Source organism: Xiphophorus maculatus, chromosome 10 (genome assembly GCF_002775205.1).
Source record: "Xiphophorus maculatus strain JP 163 A chromosome 10, X_maculatus-5.0-male, whole genome shotgun sequence".
NCBI classification, from domain to species: Eukaryota; Metazoa; Chordata; class Actinopteri; order Cyprinodontiformes; family Poeciliidae; genus Xiphophorus; species Xiphophorus maculatus.
Genome location: NC_036452.1, coordinates 18253585 through 18275180, shown reverse-complemented (window position 1 = coordinate 18275180; position 21596 = coordinate 18253585). Strand labels below are relative to the sequence as shown.

The window sequence follows — 21596 nt, the reverse complement described above, 5'->3', positions numbered from 1 at the left end:
ATTACAACATCTGTTACTTTTGAAGGAAGCTTACTTTGTTAAAACCTCTCAGTCCCCCCGAGTTCTAAACTGAGCGTAAACATCGTTTGGGGATCCAAAGAGCTCAGGGATTTAAAGAGGCCTCAAGAGAATTTGAAATCAATTACTCCTCTTTTCTGAACACGGGGAGTTTTAAATAAACTGCCAGCCAGCATCCTAATTAAGTCTGTAGAAACCCTAACATATCATAATCGGGGGATGTCAGCATGACTTTACACTCTGAAAAAGACCTGAATCCACCTGCAATTCTGCCATATATCAGAGGGGGGTTTGAAGATTATGTCTTGAACATGTCAAAACAAACATTACAGTTTTGTTTCCCTTTTACAGTGAAAGAAAAATGAGATTACTTGTATATGTGTGAACTTTTCCCGATTTGTCTTACGTTTTTTTGTGTGTTTTGAGCAGCACAAAGACAGAAACGGATATCAGGGAGTTTTTTGTTTTTTTTTACAGACTGAAGCGTTCTCCAGTGGACTTTTTAGACACATTTATTGGGCCGATAACATTACTCAAACACAGTGTATGACCATTGTAAACAAGAAAACAGAAAAAAAGGCATCAGCTCACACCGAGAACCGCTCGAGAATTCAAAGTGTGCCAAGCTGTTTAAAATTCTTAACATTTGTATCTTTTTTTTTCACTTCAAATCTTCTTTATATATGTATATCTCTTTTTTTCTTTTTTTGGGGGGGATTTTATTTTGTAATTCGTCACTTTTTCTTTACATTGTCGTTTTTCTCCGGTATGGATAATACTAGTAATATGTACACACGAGGCCCGGGGCGCTCCCAGCCGGGCGCCGGATTGCTCGTTTCCTGTAGCATGACTCAGTTTTGGGAGAAAAAAAAAAAAGAGACTTAAGTAAGGCTGTGTCGTCTTTGTTGCTTTCTGCTGATTACATGCCCCGTACGGGTGACCGTGATGAAATGTTCGTGTGAGTCCCGTTGACTGCTTAGCGCTGACCGGTCGGTTTGTCGTTCAATGGTACCACTGATGGCAGCATCTTTTTTTTTTTATGTACAAAGGCTTTAATGTCCCGAGGTTGTCCTGTTGGCTGGGAGGCTATCAAATCATTTGAGTTTTCTTTCTTTCTTTTTTTTTTTTTTACTTTAAGTGTCTTCTATTTTGATTGCCCTACCCACCCCAAAACAGGGGGAAAAAAAAAAATCTGTATCAAAATGTTCATACAGACATAGTCATACAGTGTAGGGAGGTTAAAAGGACATGTTAGATTGAGGGCTACAACAGTTCTCAATGTATGAAAAGAAGAGTCTTTTTGTTTGCAAGTTCTCCCATTCAAGAAAAAAAAAAGTGATCCGTTTCTTTCTTTGTACAATGTCATGAAAGATTCTCAGATGAGATGAAGCCTTTTAGACCGATTCCACATTCCGACGTCCCGCCCGCTTGCCTCGTTCCCGCTCTCCGTCTCCAACATTCGTTTCTTGTCCTCGCTCCTCCGTAGGGGTGGAGAGAGGGGGAGGCGCCTACTTTAGCAACCACTCATTCACTGCAAGAGAGGGGGGAGAGAAAAAAAAAGAGAGAGCAGCAAGAATAATGATTTGTATGTAGAAAGAAAAAAAATTGCTGTAAAAGTATGCACCACGCGCCACAGCTCAGCTGTTCTGCTCCGTTATTCCCCCTCCTCCTCCTCTGTGCGCCGGCCATATTTCATCTTTAGCCACAGCGCTCTGTTTCAGAGGGATGTTGCCCGAGTGAGTGGAGTGAATGTAAATGTGCGTGTTGACTGCTGGGCTGGAGGTGGAGTTAAGGAGGGGACTGTTATTTTTCAAGTGCCAGCCTTTGTAGAAATTTAACGGCGGTGTCAGAGCCAGGAGAGGTGAGGAAAACACCGGGCTTATTAAAACGGGAACTGGCATATTTGTTTTTTTTGGGGGGGGTTTTTTGCAACATAATCAGATGCTTAAAATAGACCTAAAAAAAACTATTCAAACTGTTCACTAACTAACTACATTGTCAGTAAAGTGATGTCAACGTGCCTTTTTTATGCCACCAGGTTTTCCTCTTGCTCACAATACAGATGCGAGTCATTAAACATGGGCCCAGTTGGATGCTTTATTGAAATTAGTACCATGTCAAGTGTGCAGCAAATATTAGTGTGTTAAAAAAGCAACTAATGCTCGAAATCCCAATAACAGATTTATCTACTCCACGTCATAACATAAAGAGAAGTTTTTTCTTTCCTGGTTGACTAGGAGTGAAAGGAGAAAGGCATGTGAAAATGTTCAGAAAGCCTGAATAGTGTTAACATTTTTCTGTTGAAAAATCAACATATACTGTATGAAGTGAAAAAATGCTTTAAGTAGTAAGGTACTCGTGAATCGCTTAGGTATTTCATGGTATTACCACTAATACTAACAGCTGATTCACATCTTTGTCGCATGGAGTCCAGCAACTTCTGATATTCAACAATTCCTCTGAATTTCTTGTTTTTTCCGTCATATTTTGTCATTCCACAAGTTTTCTGTTGCTTTATTCATTTGCAGTCTTGCAACCAAGGTGTTGCGTCCTTATTGGTTTGCTTAAAGTTCTGAACTTGTTCAAGGGTATTTTCACTTTGGCATAAGGCAACATCACCTTCTCAGGTAGCCTGGTGTGAACAAGCTCCACATTTGAGAAACGAAGCTATCGCACCATACCTGAACCACCGAACATACCTGAACCATACTTTATTCAACATGAGACGTTGCACGGGCTTCTTCCTGACATTAGGTGCATTTGAATTGTTACAGTGCCCACAGGTAACAGTAGAGCCTGCTTTGATCACCTTTGTGTGTGGATCATTGGCTCAGTCTTTGCCATTTTGACTCATCTTTGATCCGTTCAAATGATAGTTTTTCCGATTCTTTCATAGTCTTTATGGTTTTGTTTTGCATTTCGAACAGATTTAGCTAAGCGGCAGTGTTTTAGCTTGTTTTCCCCGCTAACATTTTGATCAAAGCACATCGGTTTTTTTGAACAGTGTCTGAAACATGTCCACTTTATTTTCCTGGAGAGGCGTACATTAAAAGGACGGAAGGAAGGGAAGAAGGAAAGAAACAATATAGTTAAGACAGAGAAAATAGAGGTAGGATACATGGATTGCAAAGACAGAAGGAATGCAAAGTTTAAGGATAGAAAGAGTAAGAGCACAAAGAACAAAATAAGGACATAAAGGAGTGAGGGATAAAAGAAGAAGGGAAAAGAGCAATAACAGAAAGAGAGGAAAGAACAAACAACAAATCCGGCCAATTTGTTCCAGTGATACTCCTATTTTCTTTTTTATTCCTATCCAGAAAAATAATTAAATCAAATTTTTTCAGATACCCTATTTTTTGTCGGTAGCAGTCCAGAAACATTCTGATCTCCCATTTATTACATTAGTACTGTTGTTCGTTCCTCAGATGGAGGTGTGGGTCTCGTTGTTCCCTGCCTTGTATTTTCCTCAACTTATCAAAACGTGTTCACATATTCAAGCTAAAATTAAAGACTTCAGTTCTCAATTGTAGCCTGAAAATGTTCCACTCGCAAAAACAATTAGCTTAGCAATGCATTAGCTGTGTTGCCTGTACGGCACCGCCTGCAGTGCACGCTTTCTCCCTCACAAACTGTTGCACAGAAGGAGAGGTTTTGCTTTTTGGGGGGTAAGTGGAGTGAACAGTGCAGAACAGAGGAAGAATGAGGGAACGAGATACAGAGAAAAATGGTCATGCTTTGGGTGAGCCACGGTACAGCAAACCCCACAATGATCAGAAGGCGCCGAGGCTACCGCTCACCTTAAACACATTTTACGCTCCAGGAGTGACAATTCAGCCACTTCATATTTGGCCAGAATCAGTGAAGAGGAGATTGGAAGCTGAACAACAGAGTCCAGAGTCATAGTCAGTAGTGACAAGACCGTTTTAAGCCACAATTGAGTCATAACCAAATGTTCTGATTAAAAAAAAAAAAAATGGAATATTTACTAAATCAGCCAAAGAGAAACTACTCAGAGTAGAAGAAGACTACTACTAAAGCAGCCGCCTAACATTTCAAAATGAATTCCGGGACAAAGACTTTCGTTTTTGGTCTTATAGTCCAACCAAACAAAAATGTAAGTGTTTGTTCTTGATCACCATAGTTATGTTTGGAAGAATAAGCAGAAGCTACCATCCTGGGAACAACAGCCCAACACTTGAAGTAAGTAGAAACAATATAGAAGGTGTCATGAGGAAAGAACATTACATTCATACATCAAGCCAACATCTCAAGACTTGAGCTTGGAGACGCTTTGGGAAAAACATGGTCTTTCATATAGAAAACCGCATTAAGCATATAGCCAACGTAGCTGCAAATTGGCTTCTTAAGGACATCAAAGTTAACATTTTGGAGTAGTTATATTAAGGTTCCGATGTCAATCTCATGAAAATAAAGGTCAGCAGTGGTGAAAAGGTGTTTGGAAGCAAAGGGCCCCACAAACAAGAGTCGTTTACGTCAATTTTGTCAGGAGGAATGGGGCAAAATTCAAGCAAACTATGTGAGCAGCTTGTGTTTGACCAATGACACACGGTCTAAAACCGACTCTGCAAAACTATAAAACTGTAAAAGAGTGCGTTAACATCTGAACTTGATGGCCTTTTTGAACATATTGAGTTTCAGTAGGATGTTGGTTATAAGTTTAGTTTCGCACATTCATTCAATCACCAGACGTCACTGGTTTGACCCAAAGTAGATGAAAGGTTTTTATATTTTACTTAGTGTTAAAATAATTAACCTGTTTAACTAGTCAACATGTCCTAAAAAAGCAACTATACTCAGGAGAAAATAGTAGCAAAAGCCAGTAAAAGTGGCGTTTTGTACCCCGGTACTGAAGCTTCTGAGCCCTGTTGTTAGGGCAGTCCTTGCCCTGCATGCTGAAGTTGATGTTGGTGCGGATGCAGCGGTTGTTCAGCGGCTGCACAGGGCGAACGTTGTCGCTCATGCTCAGAAAGATCTGAGATGGCTGGTTCTGGCTCAGCAGCCGCAAGGAGTGCATCTGGGTGGAAAGACAGAGGAAGGCACAGAGACAGAGACAGAGTGAGAGGCTTACAGAAGCGTTACCGAACTCTTTACGGCATTACTTTCCGGGAAGTGGTGAGAATTGGATGCATCCTTTAGTGAGGTGAGATTTTTCTGCAGCCTAGTACGATGGCTGTGGCTCACCTGCATGCGTGTGAGATACACTGGCTTGTTCATCAGGATCCATGTGGCCGTTTCAAAGCATGGAGGGATAGTCATTGATCCTTCGTAGGTGATAAAACTATTCGTTTCTGGGTAAATCTCTTCTATGTTGAGGCCAGTCAGAAGATATGCATCGTCTGCAGAGGAAGAAGTAGAGAAAAAAGAAAAACAGACATGAAAAAAAAAACCCAACAATGTCTCAACAGAACCCACTGCACTCTGTGTGTTTGAACTTTAAATTTGTAGGTTACACAAGTACAATTTGCCTGAGTTTTTTTTATTTATGTTTTTAAAATGATGACTCACCAGTCGAAATATGTTCCATATTCACAAACTATTTCACTCTTTTTGTCTCACACAGCTCATCTTTTGATCAAATAGCATTAAACAGCAGTCATTCCGATGTTATTGTTTTAATGTACAGGAGCGTTTAAAACGGAGTCACTTATGACAGAATGAGACTGAAGCCCGCTTACACGTCCCAGAAAACGCCTCTAGCAGCAAGTTTTAGTAAGACGAATAGTTTGATAAATCATCTTGTGCTTTTTAACGACAATATATCATATCACATTCACATGACTGCCATTGCTTATTTGGTTGCTTTCCTTACTGGGTCAACTTAAGCGTATTGTTTGTTTATTGGGTTAGAAAGTTCTGGTTACGATTGCTTAGCCATGTTAGCTGAACATATATATAGCACAGAGTCAGACAAAATAAATCAGAATTAGTTAGGCTAGAGCTGCCCCATCCAAAAAATGTGAAAATGCTACCCAGTACGTGTTTGCACACTTTCAAACACCGAGGCTCGCTATGTGAAAACAACCCCAGCCGCACTCTCTTGGCTCATAGTAATGTAGCGTTGTGAAATATTTATGACCCTGGACACTGACATGTTGACAAGCGATGCAGTTGGTTTGAACCCTTCACAACATGCACTGCAGTTTGACTCTTTCATCACAACCCAGTCTTGTCACCGAGACCTGAGCGTGGTATTCTGCGGGGGGTTTGGTGTGTACACGCTGCTCGCTGCTCATCGCGCCTTCAGCTCATGTTTCAGAGCTAATTTCTCCTCGCCTTCCGCGTGGCGTCTACAGCCGAGTGAGTGGCAGGCTGTTGGTGTTGCACTTCAAAACCCGTTTTATCCAAACTGTCTTCACTGTCACAATGCTAATTGGACAGACTGTCTCTTGCTCTGTGTTCACACTCCACTAGATTGCTCCCAGTAACTCGTCGTAGTCTGACGCCTCGGATGACAAAATGGACAGCCTACTGTGATGGGGTCACCGTGGTGGACTGCTGAAAACTCGAGCACTAATTAAACGGCATTAAGGCTGGTTTAGTTTGAGATTCTGCTGGTGTGACGTAATCCAGGGTGGGATGGAATTACAATACAAAAAACAAACATTTCAGACAAAGACGTTCAAATGTTTGACTGGTCTAAGTGCTTTTATTTGTGACAACTGATGGAAACGTAATATCCCAAAGGTAACTTGAACAATTACGTAAACCAGTTTTTAAATTCTGGATTCATTTATCAAGTGATAAAAGCTATTTCAACTAGCCTGGCTCAATGTAAAGCTATAACCTCGCCCATCATCATTTCTTTAAAGGGGCAGGATTATGTATTTTCCTGGCACATAATACCATTTTGTAGTGCCATCATGGCCTCAGAAAACTGCTCCACAAAATCTGCTCTCTGATTGAAAAAGCTGCTGTTCTAACTATCTGTGCTTCCCGACGATTTGTCCTACCTTGCACAGATATTCAGCCCAGCGGCTCATGGAGGTTGAGTAGTGTGGTTTTCCGCATAAGTACACACACCCATGAAATTGAGACCAATCAAACGATAGTTTTGCATGGAGAAACGTTTGCCAACGGCGTTGTGACCAGAAAAGACGGACGACATGAGGCTGACAACAAAATGTTTATCATCACGCAGCTACGACAGCGAGAGTTGATTTCGGCAGGTCGGCTCAACCAAATCTAAACCCATCAGGCCACACGCAACCTCTGGCTGACTGTCTCCCAAATGACCTTTATGTCTGAGCGTGTCTTAAGAATATTTCTGTGTTAAACCCCAACACAATAAGTACTACTTCCAAAATTGAATTTACTGATGCTTTCAAATTTAGCAAAAAAAAGCATTGGTTTGTGGTTTACTATTAGTTTTTGTAACATTTCACATAATCTTTAAGTCTTACTATATAGTTCTAATATAATTCTCAACATTACTGCAGCAGTTTAGTCAAAAACAATTTGTCACCTTCCTAAAATAATGGTCTAGGTCTTTTTTGGCCAAGAGATTATTGTTTTTGCAAAAATCACTTTTGGCAAAAATGACTTGGGCCATTATTCTTGGAAGGTAATAATATTTAGTGAACAACATATTTTGTGAAATCCAGGCAGGCAATTTTTTTGTGCAATACATCTTAATTCTGATCTCTTAATCATGCATGGTGTGAATGCATCATTTTGTTTTCACGAGTGCACATATGTGCATTACGATGCTTTGGGATGGGAGAAACGTTGGCTGCAGGACTCAGAAGCATGAGTGGGTGGTGGTGTGTGTGTGTGCGGGGGGTGAGTCAGCGTGTGTGAGGCGCTGTATCAGACTGAGTTTTTGGACAGCTGTCAGAATCCTCTGCAGCTCCCGTCGTTTGGACAGAAAGAATTCCCTCTCACAGCACAACACCCTCCAGCTGCACCCAAATCCCTCTGGGACTCCTCCAAACCACCAGGGGTCAGCACATGTAATCTGCCACTCACCTCCAACCCATTAATCCAATTATTTGTCTTTTCTTTTAAGTTGGCCTCGGGCAATCTCTGCAGTGGGATGGAGTGAGAGATCTCTGGAGAACAGCCGTCGACTTCTGCCGCAGCCAAAAGCCCCCTTCCAGCTATCAGGAGGTTTTTTGGGTTTTTTTTTTTCTCCCCCGGCAGGTATCTCAATGTCTAAATCTTCCAACAAAATAATGGTTCTCCAAAAGATCCCGAACAGCAATGCATTGACTGTCTAATCACACCAGGAGCGAAAGTTACATTTTTCTCAAACTTGGCGACTCTCAAAGCGAGTGCCTGAACATACTGATCTCTTACAGTAAGAGCAACTGAGACTAACTGACACCAGGTTATTTACACGCCATATCTGTGGAGCATCGCACATGATAATCGGTTCGGTTCAAAATACTTTATTTATCCCGCAGGGGAAATAAATGCTGACGTAATTCGCTGTGGATGGTGATGGTGTGGACAGGAAGTATTTCCAGTCCAGCAACGAAGCCTCTTGACTGTCATGACATGCAATAAGTAGAACTGTCATGATAAGCAATAAATCAGTTTATCAGGTGATTAATTAAACAAATTCAATATTGCATGATTTATCCTTTTTCTTCTTTAACTCTCTCTTTCTACCAAAATCTAGATGACAAAAGTTTTCAGGCTGGTGCTTTGGTCTTAGCTAGCCCTTAACGACTTTATAATTCATTCTGTTTACCGTTTCTGTTATTTTGGATATTTAAAACGTCCTTCAGTTCCTGCATTAAATGTTTTGTTAGAATCTAATGCTGATTGAGCTGTGAGACTGTGTTCTTGCATTATTATGCCGTTTACCCTTATATTACTGGAAAATGGTCTCAAAAGAACAATATTATCGTTTATCACAATAACCTCTGGGACAATTTATCGTCCAGCAACAAAGTGTTATTTTGACAGGCCTGGCAATAAGCTCGATTTCCAGGCAGCAGAGGTATAGAAATCAAGCATCTCGACATTAAGACTGTTTCTGCAAACATTTGCGACATAATGGGTCAAACTGTAATATGAGACCATGTGTCTGACAAGGCCAGCTTTAAAATGTCATTCTGTATCAAAGTATCAAACGGCAACTCCGCCTTGAAGTGGAGGTCGAGTAAAGTCACAGTGAGGTCAACAGAGGCGCAGAATGTGCAGAGAGTTTTGTTGTTTAGGAGGCTGTTTGTTAGGAGGTGGGATTTGTGCCTTGGTTCCAGTATAAGGAACTCTTAATTATTCTGCACACCAGAAATTTAACACAATTTAAGGCCCCCAAATTTGTTTGAAGACTTTAGGACTGGTATTGTCTATAAAACATAGTTGTACAAGTTTACTGCACATAGAGTTTACCTAACTGAACAAATCTGGAAGAGATTGGAGCCAAGAGTTTAAGGTTCAACATCAGTGTCTGACATCAGAAATCAGCTAGTGGTTAAAAATCCATAGAAGCAAAAATATTAACACTCCTAGAAAGCCTTCCCACAAGATTTAAAGTTGCTACAGCAGCAAAGAGTTGGACTACACCTAATAAAAAATTTTGGATTGAGAATAAAGTGTCACTCAAGCAAGTGCTTTTGGTAATATATTGTTTCTGTCGTCGAAAAGAAAAAAAGACATAACTGTCTTAAGATTCCTCTGACAGAAATGCAACAAGTATCAATGAAAAAGTTAAACATGTTTTCTACATAATGACGTTAGTTTATAAATGCATAGTTGTTTTCTTTTCCTACTTGTGCTCTTTAAAAAATGTAGAAAAGTTCAGTTCAGTGTGGACTTGAAAAGTATATGGGAAATTTAAAGTGTATATAATAGTCATTCATACCAACGCAGAAATGATGTTTAGCAGTTGAAGATGTAAGGGGGTAAGTTCATTCAGAGTAATATTTTTAATTCATAGCTTTTAACTCGAGTCAAGCAAATCTCAATCTCGTTGTAATCTGTTGATGACAATGACAAATAAATCTTATCTTATCTTATCTTTAACATTCATTTACGTCAAGTATTGCAGAGGCTAAGTGGCTATTCCATCGATGAATTTATTTCTTCCAAAACATTCTATGGAGCTCAAAATGTCAAACCTGTATCTCCATTTAAAGGACGTTTGAAGGAGTGCAGGCGCTCTCTGTGGAGGGGTTTTCTGATAGCTGGGTGTTTCATGAGGGATCGGAAAAGTGTACATTCAGAGACTGGACATTGTGGAGATCTCCTTTGGGTTATTAAAGCACAGATCTGCCCTGGAGCAGAGCCGTCTCTATACTGAACATGCCTGAAAATTTGTTGTGGTTCTACACAGACACTCTGAAGCCTAATATGGATATTATGGATATGGATATGGATCCGAAAACTGTATGTAAACAGCACAATATGTACAGATACTTTATTTGTGTGTTGTCTTGTTTATGTTTAACATGCCACCGTGATGCTGTCACTTTAAGATTGACAGAAAACAGATAAAAAAAAATAATTTTCTGAAAGTATTGCCAGCTTTCTTTAGTCAGTCTTGCACATTCTGTAGTCGAGACAACTGAAACTAAATAAAAAGGGGTGTGGTGTCAAGTTTTGGACGATGTTAAGTCTCATTGTTTCTTAGAAACCACTTTTTCATGCCACAGGGAATTAGATGGTATGGATTAGATATTAATTTTCAATGTGGGAATTAAAAATAATCTAAATAAACACTATATATTGTATGTTTTAAAGCATTGAAAAGAACACTGCAGTAATTTGGCAAGGTGAACCAAGGTAGATGACAAAATACTAGGAAGTATCAATGAACAACAGTGAATTCTCCAGCCTTTATTTAGAAAAATCTGCTTTTAATTTAAGAGCCAAAATGTCTGAATTCTTGAATTTTTCCAGGACAGCTTTTTTTTTGTTTGGAAGAATATTTAATTGAAAATGTAGACTTAATGTGGTGTCCTTAGTTTATATAAACAAACATTTTAGATCATGCTACTTTCTGACAAATGTTTTTGCAAAAAACAGTTATTTATGTTTCATAACTATAAGTGCCCACCATGCCACCATGTCCTGCTTGGTGAGCATGCAGGACAAACAACCGTGCATGAAAATATAGCGGCAATTTAGAGAGACTAATTAACTTAATATGCATATTTTAGTAATGTGGAGGGAAGATAATGGGAACATGTAAACTCCACGCAAAACACTCTTGCCACATTGTTTTGGGTGGGGGTTAATTATCTTGTTCGCATAGTTAGCAACATTTTTTCATTTCAGTGAAGTGCTGCAGACTAAAAGGAACAAGGTGCTTTTTGTTCACGCCTGCTGAAAATCAAAAACCAGTTGCCTTCAAAATGACCCAGCAGCTACTGTACAACTCAGCGAAACATTTAAAGTTAGAATCTAATCGGTGGAGATGCTCTGTCATGTAGACGACTGCACAGGCACTTACTTTTATATGTTATTCTTGTGATGGTGTCTCTGTTCAGCATGCGATTCAGGAAAGAGTTTGACGTCTCAGCGATCTGGATGAAAGAGAAGCGGGGAGAACATGGGAAGAAAAGGGTGAGGTCAACGTTGGTCAAATATTGAATTGAGCACATCTAAAATTAACCCGAATTCACTCAGTACTTAATCTACTCAGGACAGCGCTCTTAAGTATAGAGCCAATGTTCTTTTTTCAAATCTTATCTTTAATAGCCATGAAATGCTGAAGCCCACTCATGTATTTTTCTCAGTCAGACGCCCTTACACAATTTTCTACTGCTGTTCTGTCTTTTTGGAGGAAAAACAAACGCTCCCACTGGTTTCGAGAAAGCAGAAAATAAAAGATCTTATAGACACACACTGCTTTGGGCCAAGAACACAATGCATCTTTGTGAATAGGAAATGCAACGTGTCTTTTTCTTCATCCATCCTGGCATAATTCTATTATAGATCAAAACGAGTTTAATTTGATCAGAGATGAAAGTAAAAGAGGGTTGTTGAATGTGACTCGGCTTGATTTAGTGTTTCCTTTTGAAACAACAAAACACCCGTCCTCTACCTACAAAGGACGTTTGCCCGCAACTTTTGGGAAAGACAACCAAAGACGCTTTAATCCTGCATTTAAAGCACTTGAAACAACAGGAATCTGGTAAGAAAACAGTGTATAAAGCAGCCAAACAATGCTCTTTGATTTTATATTACACCAACAGTCACTGAAATGTATAAATGTACCAGTGAGCCTCCAATATGCTTGAACACACAGTGATAGTCAACATCTTTGTTTTGTATTAGTCACACCAAATTGATTCCAATTCTATATTGCTTAACACAAGTTCTTATTTACATCGTCAGTAATCCTGGCACTAGAGCTGGCTCCATATTGCAACACACAGGTAAAATATAAGTTATTTCAACTAAACATTAAGAAAATAACATCTTATTAGTAAATCAGGTTGAAGTTACTTTCCCCCCCATTTTAAAAATGGTTTACTATATCATCGCATAAAACATAAGCACATAGGCATGGGAACATATTTCACCTAAAGGATGCTGGAACTGATAAAAGGTCAAGAATCATTGATAGTTATTAACCCCAAAAGTGAGAATAAAATCAAAAATGATGGTTTTGATGTGATTTATCAATGCTGTTTATGAACATTTTGATGCTGAAAACTATTTGACTGGGTTGATTAAATAGATATGCTCATAATTATTTATACCTCTGGCGGATTTATGTTTGCCCTCTTGTAATTTTCCTAAAATGTTTCTTCTCACTGGAAGCAGCATTAAAGTTTATGTGTATGAAAGAATATGTGGCGCGTGGACGGAGCTAAAGATTATGGTGACGTCAAGGTGGCTAAACAACCTCAACACATTGATCTGAACAACAAAGGCAAATTGTCAAAATACCAAAAGAAGCATGCAAATGGGAGGTCAGCAATGAAGGGTGTTGTATATTCGACTAATTCAAAGATGAAAAGGAGTCGGACGGATTATTCAGACCGACCTTAGTGAAAGAAAAGGGTGAACAAATCTTACTTAATACGATGTGTGACAGATCCGAAAACTCTCTCTGGAAAACCCCTCCATGTTTTTCTTCTCCTAATTTCTACTTTTAAAGCATCATGGGATATATAGTCCATTCCATTAAAGCCCCACAAATAGTCGGTTTTGAACCAGATACAAACTATGAAACACTAAATAAGCCTACGAAACAACAATTACAACTCAAATAGTTACTTATATTAAATTATAATATCCCAATAAGTCATAAGCAAATCATGGTTGAACCCAAAACAAATTCTTAACAAAGGGAACAGTTTCATTCCTGCAGTGCCAAGAAAGTTTTTCCCTTAATTATTGAGAAGAGTGTGCATCATTTTGACATGTCACTTTTACGAAAATATAATTGGGAAAAAAAATAAATATTTTACAGCATTTTATTATGTTTTGAGAAATGCTCGTCTCATTCTTTGTCAAAAATGAACTTCTTGGTTGACTTAATCTTATTTTGAATTTAACTCTTCAAGGATTATGAATATTCTAGGGCTTAACTGTAAGTAAAAATCCAAGGTTTAGAAAGACTGCAAATGAAAATGCTACTCTTGACAGTTGTTTTATGAAGGAGGAAGTTTTAAAATGTCCTTGCTTTAAATTAACTTTAGCTTTACCATCCAAGAACAACAAATCTACATTTTTTCAAAAGTAACAATGGTAAGCGAGTTATCGACTTTCAGTAATAACAAATCTGTTTAAAATCCTCTCAACAGAACTTCCATAAGATTAATAACAGTATCAACAATTGCCTTTGTGTCGACGGGTTGTGGGTGAAGCTCCAACTCTGCACTGAGCGTACAAACATATAAGCAATAGAAAACTTGCTCAATACCTTTCTAACAGATAAAGAATGCTTCATTTTTAAAATGCTGCCCTCCACATCTGCCCACACAGCCTATATCTGAAATCAGAGTGTTGAACACAGACTGCTGCTTTTTCAATGGACAGCTATCCAGCTTAGACGGTTTCTCAAGTTAAACATTTCAAATTAAATCTGTTAGGTTGACATAATGCACAGGGTGTGGAAATAACCAAAATCCCTGTACAAGGCCAGGGAACATTAAATCCTATTTAGTGAGTAGTCCTGCGTACTGGATGGCCCTCATTTACTTGGAGGTGCATGCATATGACCATCATGGGATTGTGCTTCCTGCCCTCCTCCAGGCTATGTGCTTCCTCCTTTCTTCCTTCGCCCTCCACCCCCCTCCATCAGCTCTGCGGACTTAGCAGCTCTAACGGCCGAGGTGTCTTTCGGCAGAGTGATTAAAAAGAGATGTGCCTGTCATCCACCTCTTTTCCTCGCACTAAAATTACTCAGTCGCTGCCCTTTCCCATCTTCAGGCGGGCATTATGGTTTAACAGCCCCTCATGCTGCTCTGTGGATTTTCCTGCTCTCCCTCCCACCCCTGTCTCCCTCGTTTTTTATTTTTTTTCCTAGGAGCTACCCGAGGGTATCCTTTCATTCCGCAGCAGGAAATGTCTCCACTGTAGGTCTGAGTATTAGTGCAGACTGTAAAACATACGACCGAACGTCACTCTGGCTCAAGACGATCTGTGATGGATTAGGACGGTTTGCATGGTTCGTAATGGAAACAAAAACACTTGGACAGATTGTTCACAGCGCCGTCATATGTCTTGGAGATTTTTTTCATGTTGTCAAATTACATTTGTCATCTGTTGAGCGGGATGTTGTGTGATAGAGGCAGGGGTTTGCAACCCGAGGCTCTGGAGCTGCAAGTGGCACCTTGGACGTTCCACAATGGCTCTTGAAAACTTTGGCAACAAATGTATTATTTATTTATTTTGAATTTGAAGGGAGTACAAATAACACACATAAACAAGGAATAAAAGACGCATATTTTTTCCCCCACAATAATCTCAACATGTTTGGAAAGGAGAAGAAATAAGTAAAAAAAAAAAAAAGATTATTAACTCCTACCCCATAAACTAATACTTTGTTTTCAGATCAAAACGGAAAATCTTGACATCGGTTAATTAATTTTCCAAATGATAATCAACTGTAGATATTTTTTTTAAATGCAAGTTTTAGCAAATAGATGTAAAGATTTGCATTTATTTTTCTTGTCATTAGGTTGGCAAATATGAGCTTTTATCTACCTAATTTTTTGTAGATATATATTTTTCTACAAATGTCAACATCCCACATCCCATTGAAGACAATGTATTCAGCCTCCTTTTGCAAAACATTTTTGCTACTTTAAAAGCAATCACAAACAAAAACAGAAATAACGATTCTTGAAAAAAAATGACACGCATCCTTTTTTTTTCAAGCGGTCATATAACCTTTGTGATTCTAAGCAACTTATTTAGCAGGATGGAGAGTAAAAATGACACAGACTGCAGAACCCTGTGATAAAACCACCTTCCATGTCTACGTAATTCAACGTAATTCTGAAATGGATGGAAAACAGGATACAGAATTGCCCATTCTTCTTTAGTGAAATAGCTCAAGATGGGTGAGATTGGATAGAGAGAACATTAACTGAAGTCTTGCCACAGGTTTTCAATTTACTAAGATACCTTTCGACTGGCCACCCTAACATATGGATATGTTTTAATCTAATCCATTCTTTACAGCCCTGTCCTGCTGGAATGCGAACTTCTACTATAGTCTCAGGTATTTTGCAGCATATTTCCATATTCCTCTTCTGATGTTGATTTTTATTTAGCTGCATGCATTTCCCTTCAACTCTGACCAGCTTCACTGTCCTAGCGTCAGTGGAACCCTAATCTTTATCTCAGTGATGGGGACTTAAAACAAATGCACGCCTCAATTTGAAAACCAAGAATCATTTTCCTTCCGCGTCACGATCACACTAATTTATATTGGTCTGTTTCATAAAATCATAAAAAAAAAAGAAAAAAAGAAACAATTGATGTTTGTAGTTGTTTACACAACAAAATACAAAAGCCTCTCAGCAGCGTGAATGCTTCAGCAAAAGGACTGTTCTGGTTTCCTGCCTCGCATTGTGAGGCAATCCTCAGTCAGCCTAAATGGTGGCTCTAAACTGAAGAGAATAGGCGTCCTTCCTGGCACTCTGAGTCACAGGGATGAAATCGAAAATGCCAAGAAAAGAAAAAGGAATGATTCATTGGGAAAGTGAGAAAAACGATCCTCCATTCTGTGAAAGATTTGTCTAATTGCCACCTAACTACTGTGTGAAGGAAGTAAGTGGGTGACACATGCTTTAAGACAGTGGGAGTGAAGCAACACTTTGGGGCGAAAAAAAAAAAGAAAGAAAAGAGTATCAGATTTTTAGCAGTGGGTGTCAGGTGGGGAGGCGCAGCATATGACATAACTTTTCTTTTTTTTGTGTGGGACAACACTGCGTTTTATTCAATCCTTTTGGAAGGATTGGTTTTGCTGCATGGAAAGATCTGGTGCGTGCGCGCTGCTATAATAAACCACGATGCGTTTGGCATTATGTGGGTCTGATTTCATCCGTTACTGTTAATTTCGTCTGGATATGAATATTTTAAACAGATCGGCAATTAGTGCTGCCTAGGAGAAGAGGCGTGCCAGAGGCGAGAATCGACTCAGTCAATTTTCCGAATGTGTTGTTGTTGTAGTGAAGAACAAAACCATTTAATGTACTACTATGCTTGAGAAGTTCTGATTGGAAACTAATCCCGAGCTCAGAGGGGGGAAAGGTGTGCTGGGACTTTCCTGGGTTATGATATCCATCCGTCTTCAATGCAAGTTTAATTCTGTTTCCTGGGTCACGAGGAGGCCGGTGGCTGTCTCAGGTGGTCCGCAGTCAAGAGGTGGGGTCTGCCCCAGGACGGGTCACCGGTGCATTACAGGGCCGACGCAGAGAGTAACACAGCCGCTCAGAACAACAATAACGCCTCGGGGCATTTTGGAAACGCCAATGTGGAAGATGAGCTGAATTTTCAGAGAGACCCTACGGACTCAAAAGGCGAACATTTTAAACTTTACATAAAAACGCCCAGAGTCTTTCGTGCCACACATATTCTTACTCTAAAACATCTCAGAGAAAGCTTAGCATCGCTTCCCGTCTGTAGGAAACATAAACTATTTTCCTATTAGATGTGGAATGGGTATTTACAGTGGTACACCGGTGGCTCATCTAGATTATTTAACGCTGATGTTTTTTCTTAAAAGAACAAGCACTACTGAACTCTGGGGACAGACATTTAAATTCAAACATTCAATTTGCATTGCTAGATTTTTGGTCCTTTGTTGAGCGAGAGCCCCTAATGCTTTCCTGCATCATGTTTATGCAGAGCCGTGCTTCCACATGGGCTCATTTAAATGTCAGCAGATATTCTAAACATATAGAAGGCAGCAGCACTCCGGTTTTAATGAGGGATAGAAGCAGCAGCACATTTATGCTACAGCTATTTTGTTCTTTCTGACTGATGGCCCTGCACACCTTTAGTCCAGCTGCTGGAACTCTCTGATTGGAGCAGATGCTGCACTACTTTGTTTTCCAACAATGCAATGCATCAATCCACAAATGTGAGATTGTAGTTTTTAATAAAAAAACAACAACAACAAAAAAACAAACAAACAAAAAAAACTATAGCTCACATTTAACTTGTGTTTTTACTTGGTCATTTTTTTATACATATGAAAAAACCAAACAAAACAAAGTAAGACAGCCACGATGGCCCGCAGAGTGTAGGTGTTTTGTTGAACTTTGCACTTCCTATTACCTTGGTCAATTAAAGATTATTTTGACTTTGTACTTTATTGCTCCAGAATGCTGTGAGGATTCCAGAACTTGGGTGTAAATTAAGTAAGAAATCATAAAATCCTGATGAATGACCCTGGTTGTATGACCCCTCTGCGTTTGCATAGCACCTTTATTGTATATTGTATGAACATAAAATGGAAAACAAGCACTAAACACATTAATGTCTTTTTTATATTTTCTAGGAAATGCATTACGATTGGGGCTGTTGGCATAAAATCCACACCAGATGTTGGCAACAACCTAAGCAACACATGAAAAACAAATGTAATGACAAATGTAATGACTTCACGTGTTCAGTTATTTCTGAACACGTGAAGAAAAGAAAAAGAAAAAGCCATGGGAAGTTGAGAAACCAGCTGCAATCTGTCGGTGTTGGGACGAAAATCGTGCTCCCTATATGTGTAGATAAATATCAGTTTCTTAATGTCACAGGTTCCGCTTAGCTTCGGTTATGAATTTATGTGTTATAATCTCATTCTTTAATTTACTAACTGGGATGTTGCAGACATCTGGTGTGAGTTTCAAGTCAATAGTCTTTCTAGAATTATATCTTGTAAGAAAAGTATGCTTTCATTTAAATTATTTAATTTAGAAAAGGTTTCCCCCGCCCCCAGTTTCAATAGTGCAACCAATAAATGTTCATGTTCTTTCCCAGCAACCGAGCGGTGCAACAACTCGTCCAGCATTATTTCCCAAGGCCATCATACCTGCAGCACCCCCTCGCTCTCGTGATGAAGGAGCCGAGTCAAGGAGGGCCGACCGAGGTCACCATTTCCTCCGTCCTCTCAGGACTCGGTGATGGGCCCATTGACATTGGGGAGCTCATTAGCCGTCGGGAGCTGAACTTTCAGCTTCAGTGTGCAGAGTGGCAAAAGGACATCGGCTGCCTCTTTGAACTCCCGGCCTTTCACTCGAGATGGAGACTTCTCAAAAACAACAAAGCGCTGCCATCAGCCTAATAGCGCTGCTCAGCACCGACACAGATCCAGAGAGCATGCCGTTTCGCTCGGCGGGGTAATTAGAGCGCTAATTGTTGGTGAATCGTGAGTCCTTGATTCAGATGAGTCCAGACACTCGAGGAGTTAGGAGGGAGACGGGCTGCAGTAAATGTGATGTGTTGGGGTTTTTCATATCATGATGCGTTAAACTGAGTTTGTGGAAACGTTGCAAATAAATTATGTTTACTGTGTTCGTCCACTCACAATTGCTAACCATGAGAAAAGTGTTTTAACTAGTTTTTTATTGAGAGACACCCAGCTTTAGAATGCCATCGCTTGGTGTTGGGTAAATTGTATTATTAGTATTATCAAATATTCGTTGTATCATGTAGCCTTGTAGTTACATTTAGATAATGTTTACTTATATGCTTATTCTCTTTTACTCTTGGTATAAGTAATGTTTCTGTGTGTTAATTACTTCTGATTCCTTCCTAATCCCTCCTGGGAAATAGAGGTGACAGCTACTCTCAGCAGCTGTTGCCCTGCAGGACTTCCTACAAGACAGAGGTGCTAGTTGCTCCCAGCAGAGTTTTACAAGCCTGACAATAAACTCTGTCCTGTGCTTCTTTGTGCTACAAAGCCGTTGCTTTGAAGCTATACAATGTGTCCTTTTCGACGCCGTGCTTGGAGCAAAAGGGATCTAGAGTGTAGATAACATGTGTCTAGATAGTGAATGTTATCAGCGCTGCAACCATGTGATGAATTGTTGACCCCACCCCTTAAAGTTGCAGCGCTCAGTGTGATAGGGACACTGAAAATAAAAAGAGGAAGCAGGCAGATGTGTTTCAGAGCAGTTTGGAGATTTGTAACTGAAAGCACATCTCTGTCTGCTCTCCTCGCGAGAAACAAAGAATCTTGATTGGAATGATTTACATGAATTCTGTACTTCATGGCTGCTTATAGTTTATATATATATATATAAAGGAAATTAAATAATTTCCCTGCTGGGATGAATAAAGTAATTCTATTCTATTCTATTTCAACCACTATAATATCTTTTAAACGTCATTCAGAAATTTCTGGAATTTGGTAAAGGTTATTCACTTGATTACTGGACAGATTTCAGATTAAATCACTAGATTATAAAGCCTTTCTCAGTCAATGAACATTCGTCAAGTAACACAGTGGACAATTCACCAATCTCTTGAAAGTTCATTAAAGTTCAGGTTGAAGCTAAACTGACATTCATGTGTGACCGTTTTCCTACCTCTAAATCTCTTGCAGTACTGAACTGCGTACTTAAAATAAGTATTTTTCTTTCTACCACTGAAAGCAGAGACAGGTATAGAAATACTGCTTCTGGCCTTTCTGTTTGTTTTAATATTGTAGATCATTTGGCTCAGCGTCCCGCACGGAACTGTGGTCAAAGTCGCTATTTACGGCTCAATCTATAAACATTGTTTGTGCCTCTATTTGTTAACGCAGTCAGACTTTTTTAGCGTCACAAGTTGTAGCAAGTTCTGCCTGAAACTGTGTGTGTCATTCCTGCTTGTAGAAATGCAGACTGGCATATGCTGTAATTTCTGAATTGCAAGCTGCTTCTTTTTCCACACACCTTGAGCTCTGCAATGTGGCTAATGTATGGCGTTTTAGCAACAGGATTTGACAGGCTGGGCTCGTGATGAAGAGGACGGCACATCTACCCAAGAGCGAATCAAGACGAAAGTGACATTGAGAGCGACAACAAAAGACAGACTGAGGAAGTGTGAGCGAGTCTGTTGAATCCGACACCGAAGAAGACGCCGTCAGTGGTTTTAGGAGGATGGAGATAGCAATCGATGACTTTTCCCTCTTTTTTTTCAAGCAACAATGATACAGACAGTGTTTTAATAAAATATGTAGCGAAAACATACAAATACGTACCTTAAATAATTTCTCCAAAGTGAAAAAAAAAAAAATGTCATGTTAAATGTGGAGACCTGTGGCCCATATACAGTTCTGGAAACAATGAAGAGCCCACTGCACGGAACCATTGAAAACCTCATGGTTATTCCACCAAATATTGATTTTTGAACTCTTTCTGAGTTAAAACATCAGTATTGTTGTTTCTAAATGAATATAAACTTGTTTTCTTAGAGGTCTCAAAGCACTGCATGTTAGTCATTATTTTGACTATTTCTCATTTTCTGCAAATAAATACTACATTTTTGCTTGGAATTTCAGAGACACGTTGTCAGTAGGTCATAGAATAAAAGAACAATGTTCATTTTACACAAACATATACCTATAAAAAGTAAAGTCAGAGAAACTGATGATCTTAAGTGGTCTCCTAATTTTTCCCAGAGCTGTACATACAATTGTTTTTTCTTTTCAAAGTCAGTGAGTGTGGCTTATATTCAGTTGTGCTCAAGAGTCTGGAATTAGAACGAGTTAAACTCCATCCAGCTTGTCTGTAGAGCATTAAATTCCCGACAAATATTAAAACTTCTTTTTGCATTGGGTAAACAAAATATTTCTCTACTTCTCAGCAATTTGGTTTATAGCAAACGGAATATCACGTATATACTTAATGGGCGTGTTCTCGTATATAGTGTTGACATGATTCTGAGCTGTCATTCTGGCTACAGTAAACGGATTAACTGCTGATTTCTTTTATTATTTGGCAAAGCACTATATTTTATTGACAGTAGTAAAGCTCAGAATGATCTCAAGATGTCCACACGCAAAGTAAGAATGTTTGTCCATGAGAAAATATGTCTATCTTATAAAGACTTGTTCTTTAAGGCATTTCTCTCTTTTTTTTTTTCTCGTTTGGACTGCATATTCCACCAGCGTATTTTAAACCGCAGCCGTCTTGTCATGATTAAACAGCAGATAAAACCAG

The 21596-nt window shown here is 39.3% G+C and overlaps 1 protein-coding gene across 3 annotated transcripts in view; it reads right to left on the bottom strand.

The window, feature by feature from the left end:
- Positions 1–514: 514 nt before the first annotated feature.
- ca10 (carbonic anhydrase 10) overlaps positions 515–21596 on the bottom strand; it is a 366634-nt gene continuing 345552 nt past the window's right edge. For all 3 annotated transcript variants that reach the window (XM_023341541.1, XM_023341542.1, XM_005806710.3), the window contains 4 exons: positions 11441–11513; positions 5221–5375; positions 4879–5053; positions 515–1549 (listed from right to left, as the gene is read on the bottom strand). In XM_023341541.1, the coding sequence (XP_023197309.1) occupies positions 1527–1549; positions 4879–5053; positions 5221–5375; positions 11441–11513 (426 nt within the window). In that variant the 3' untranslated portion in view covers positions 515–1526. The remainder of the gene's footprint in view (positions 1550–4878; positions 5054–5220; positions 5376–11440; positions 11514–21596) is intronic.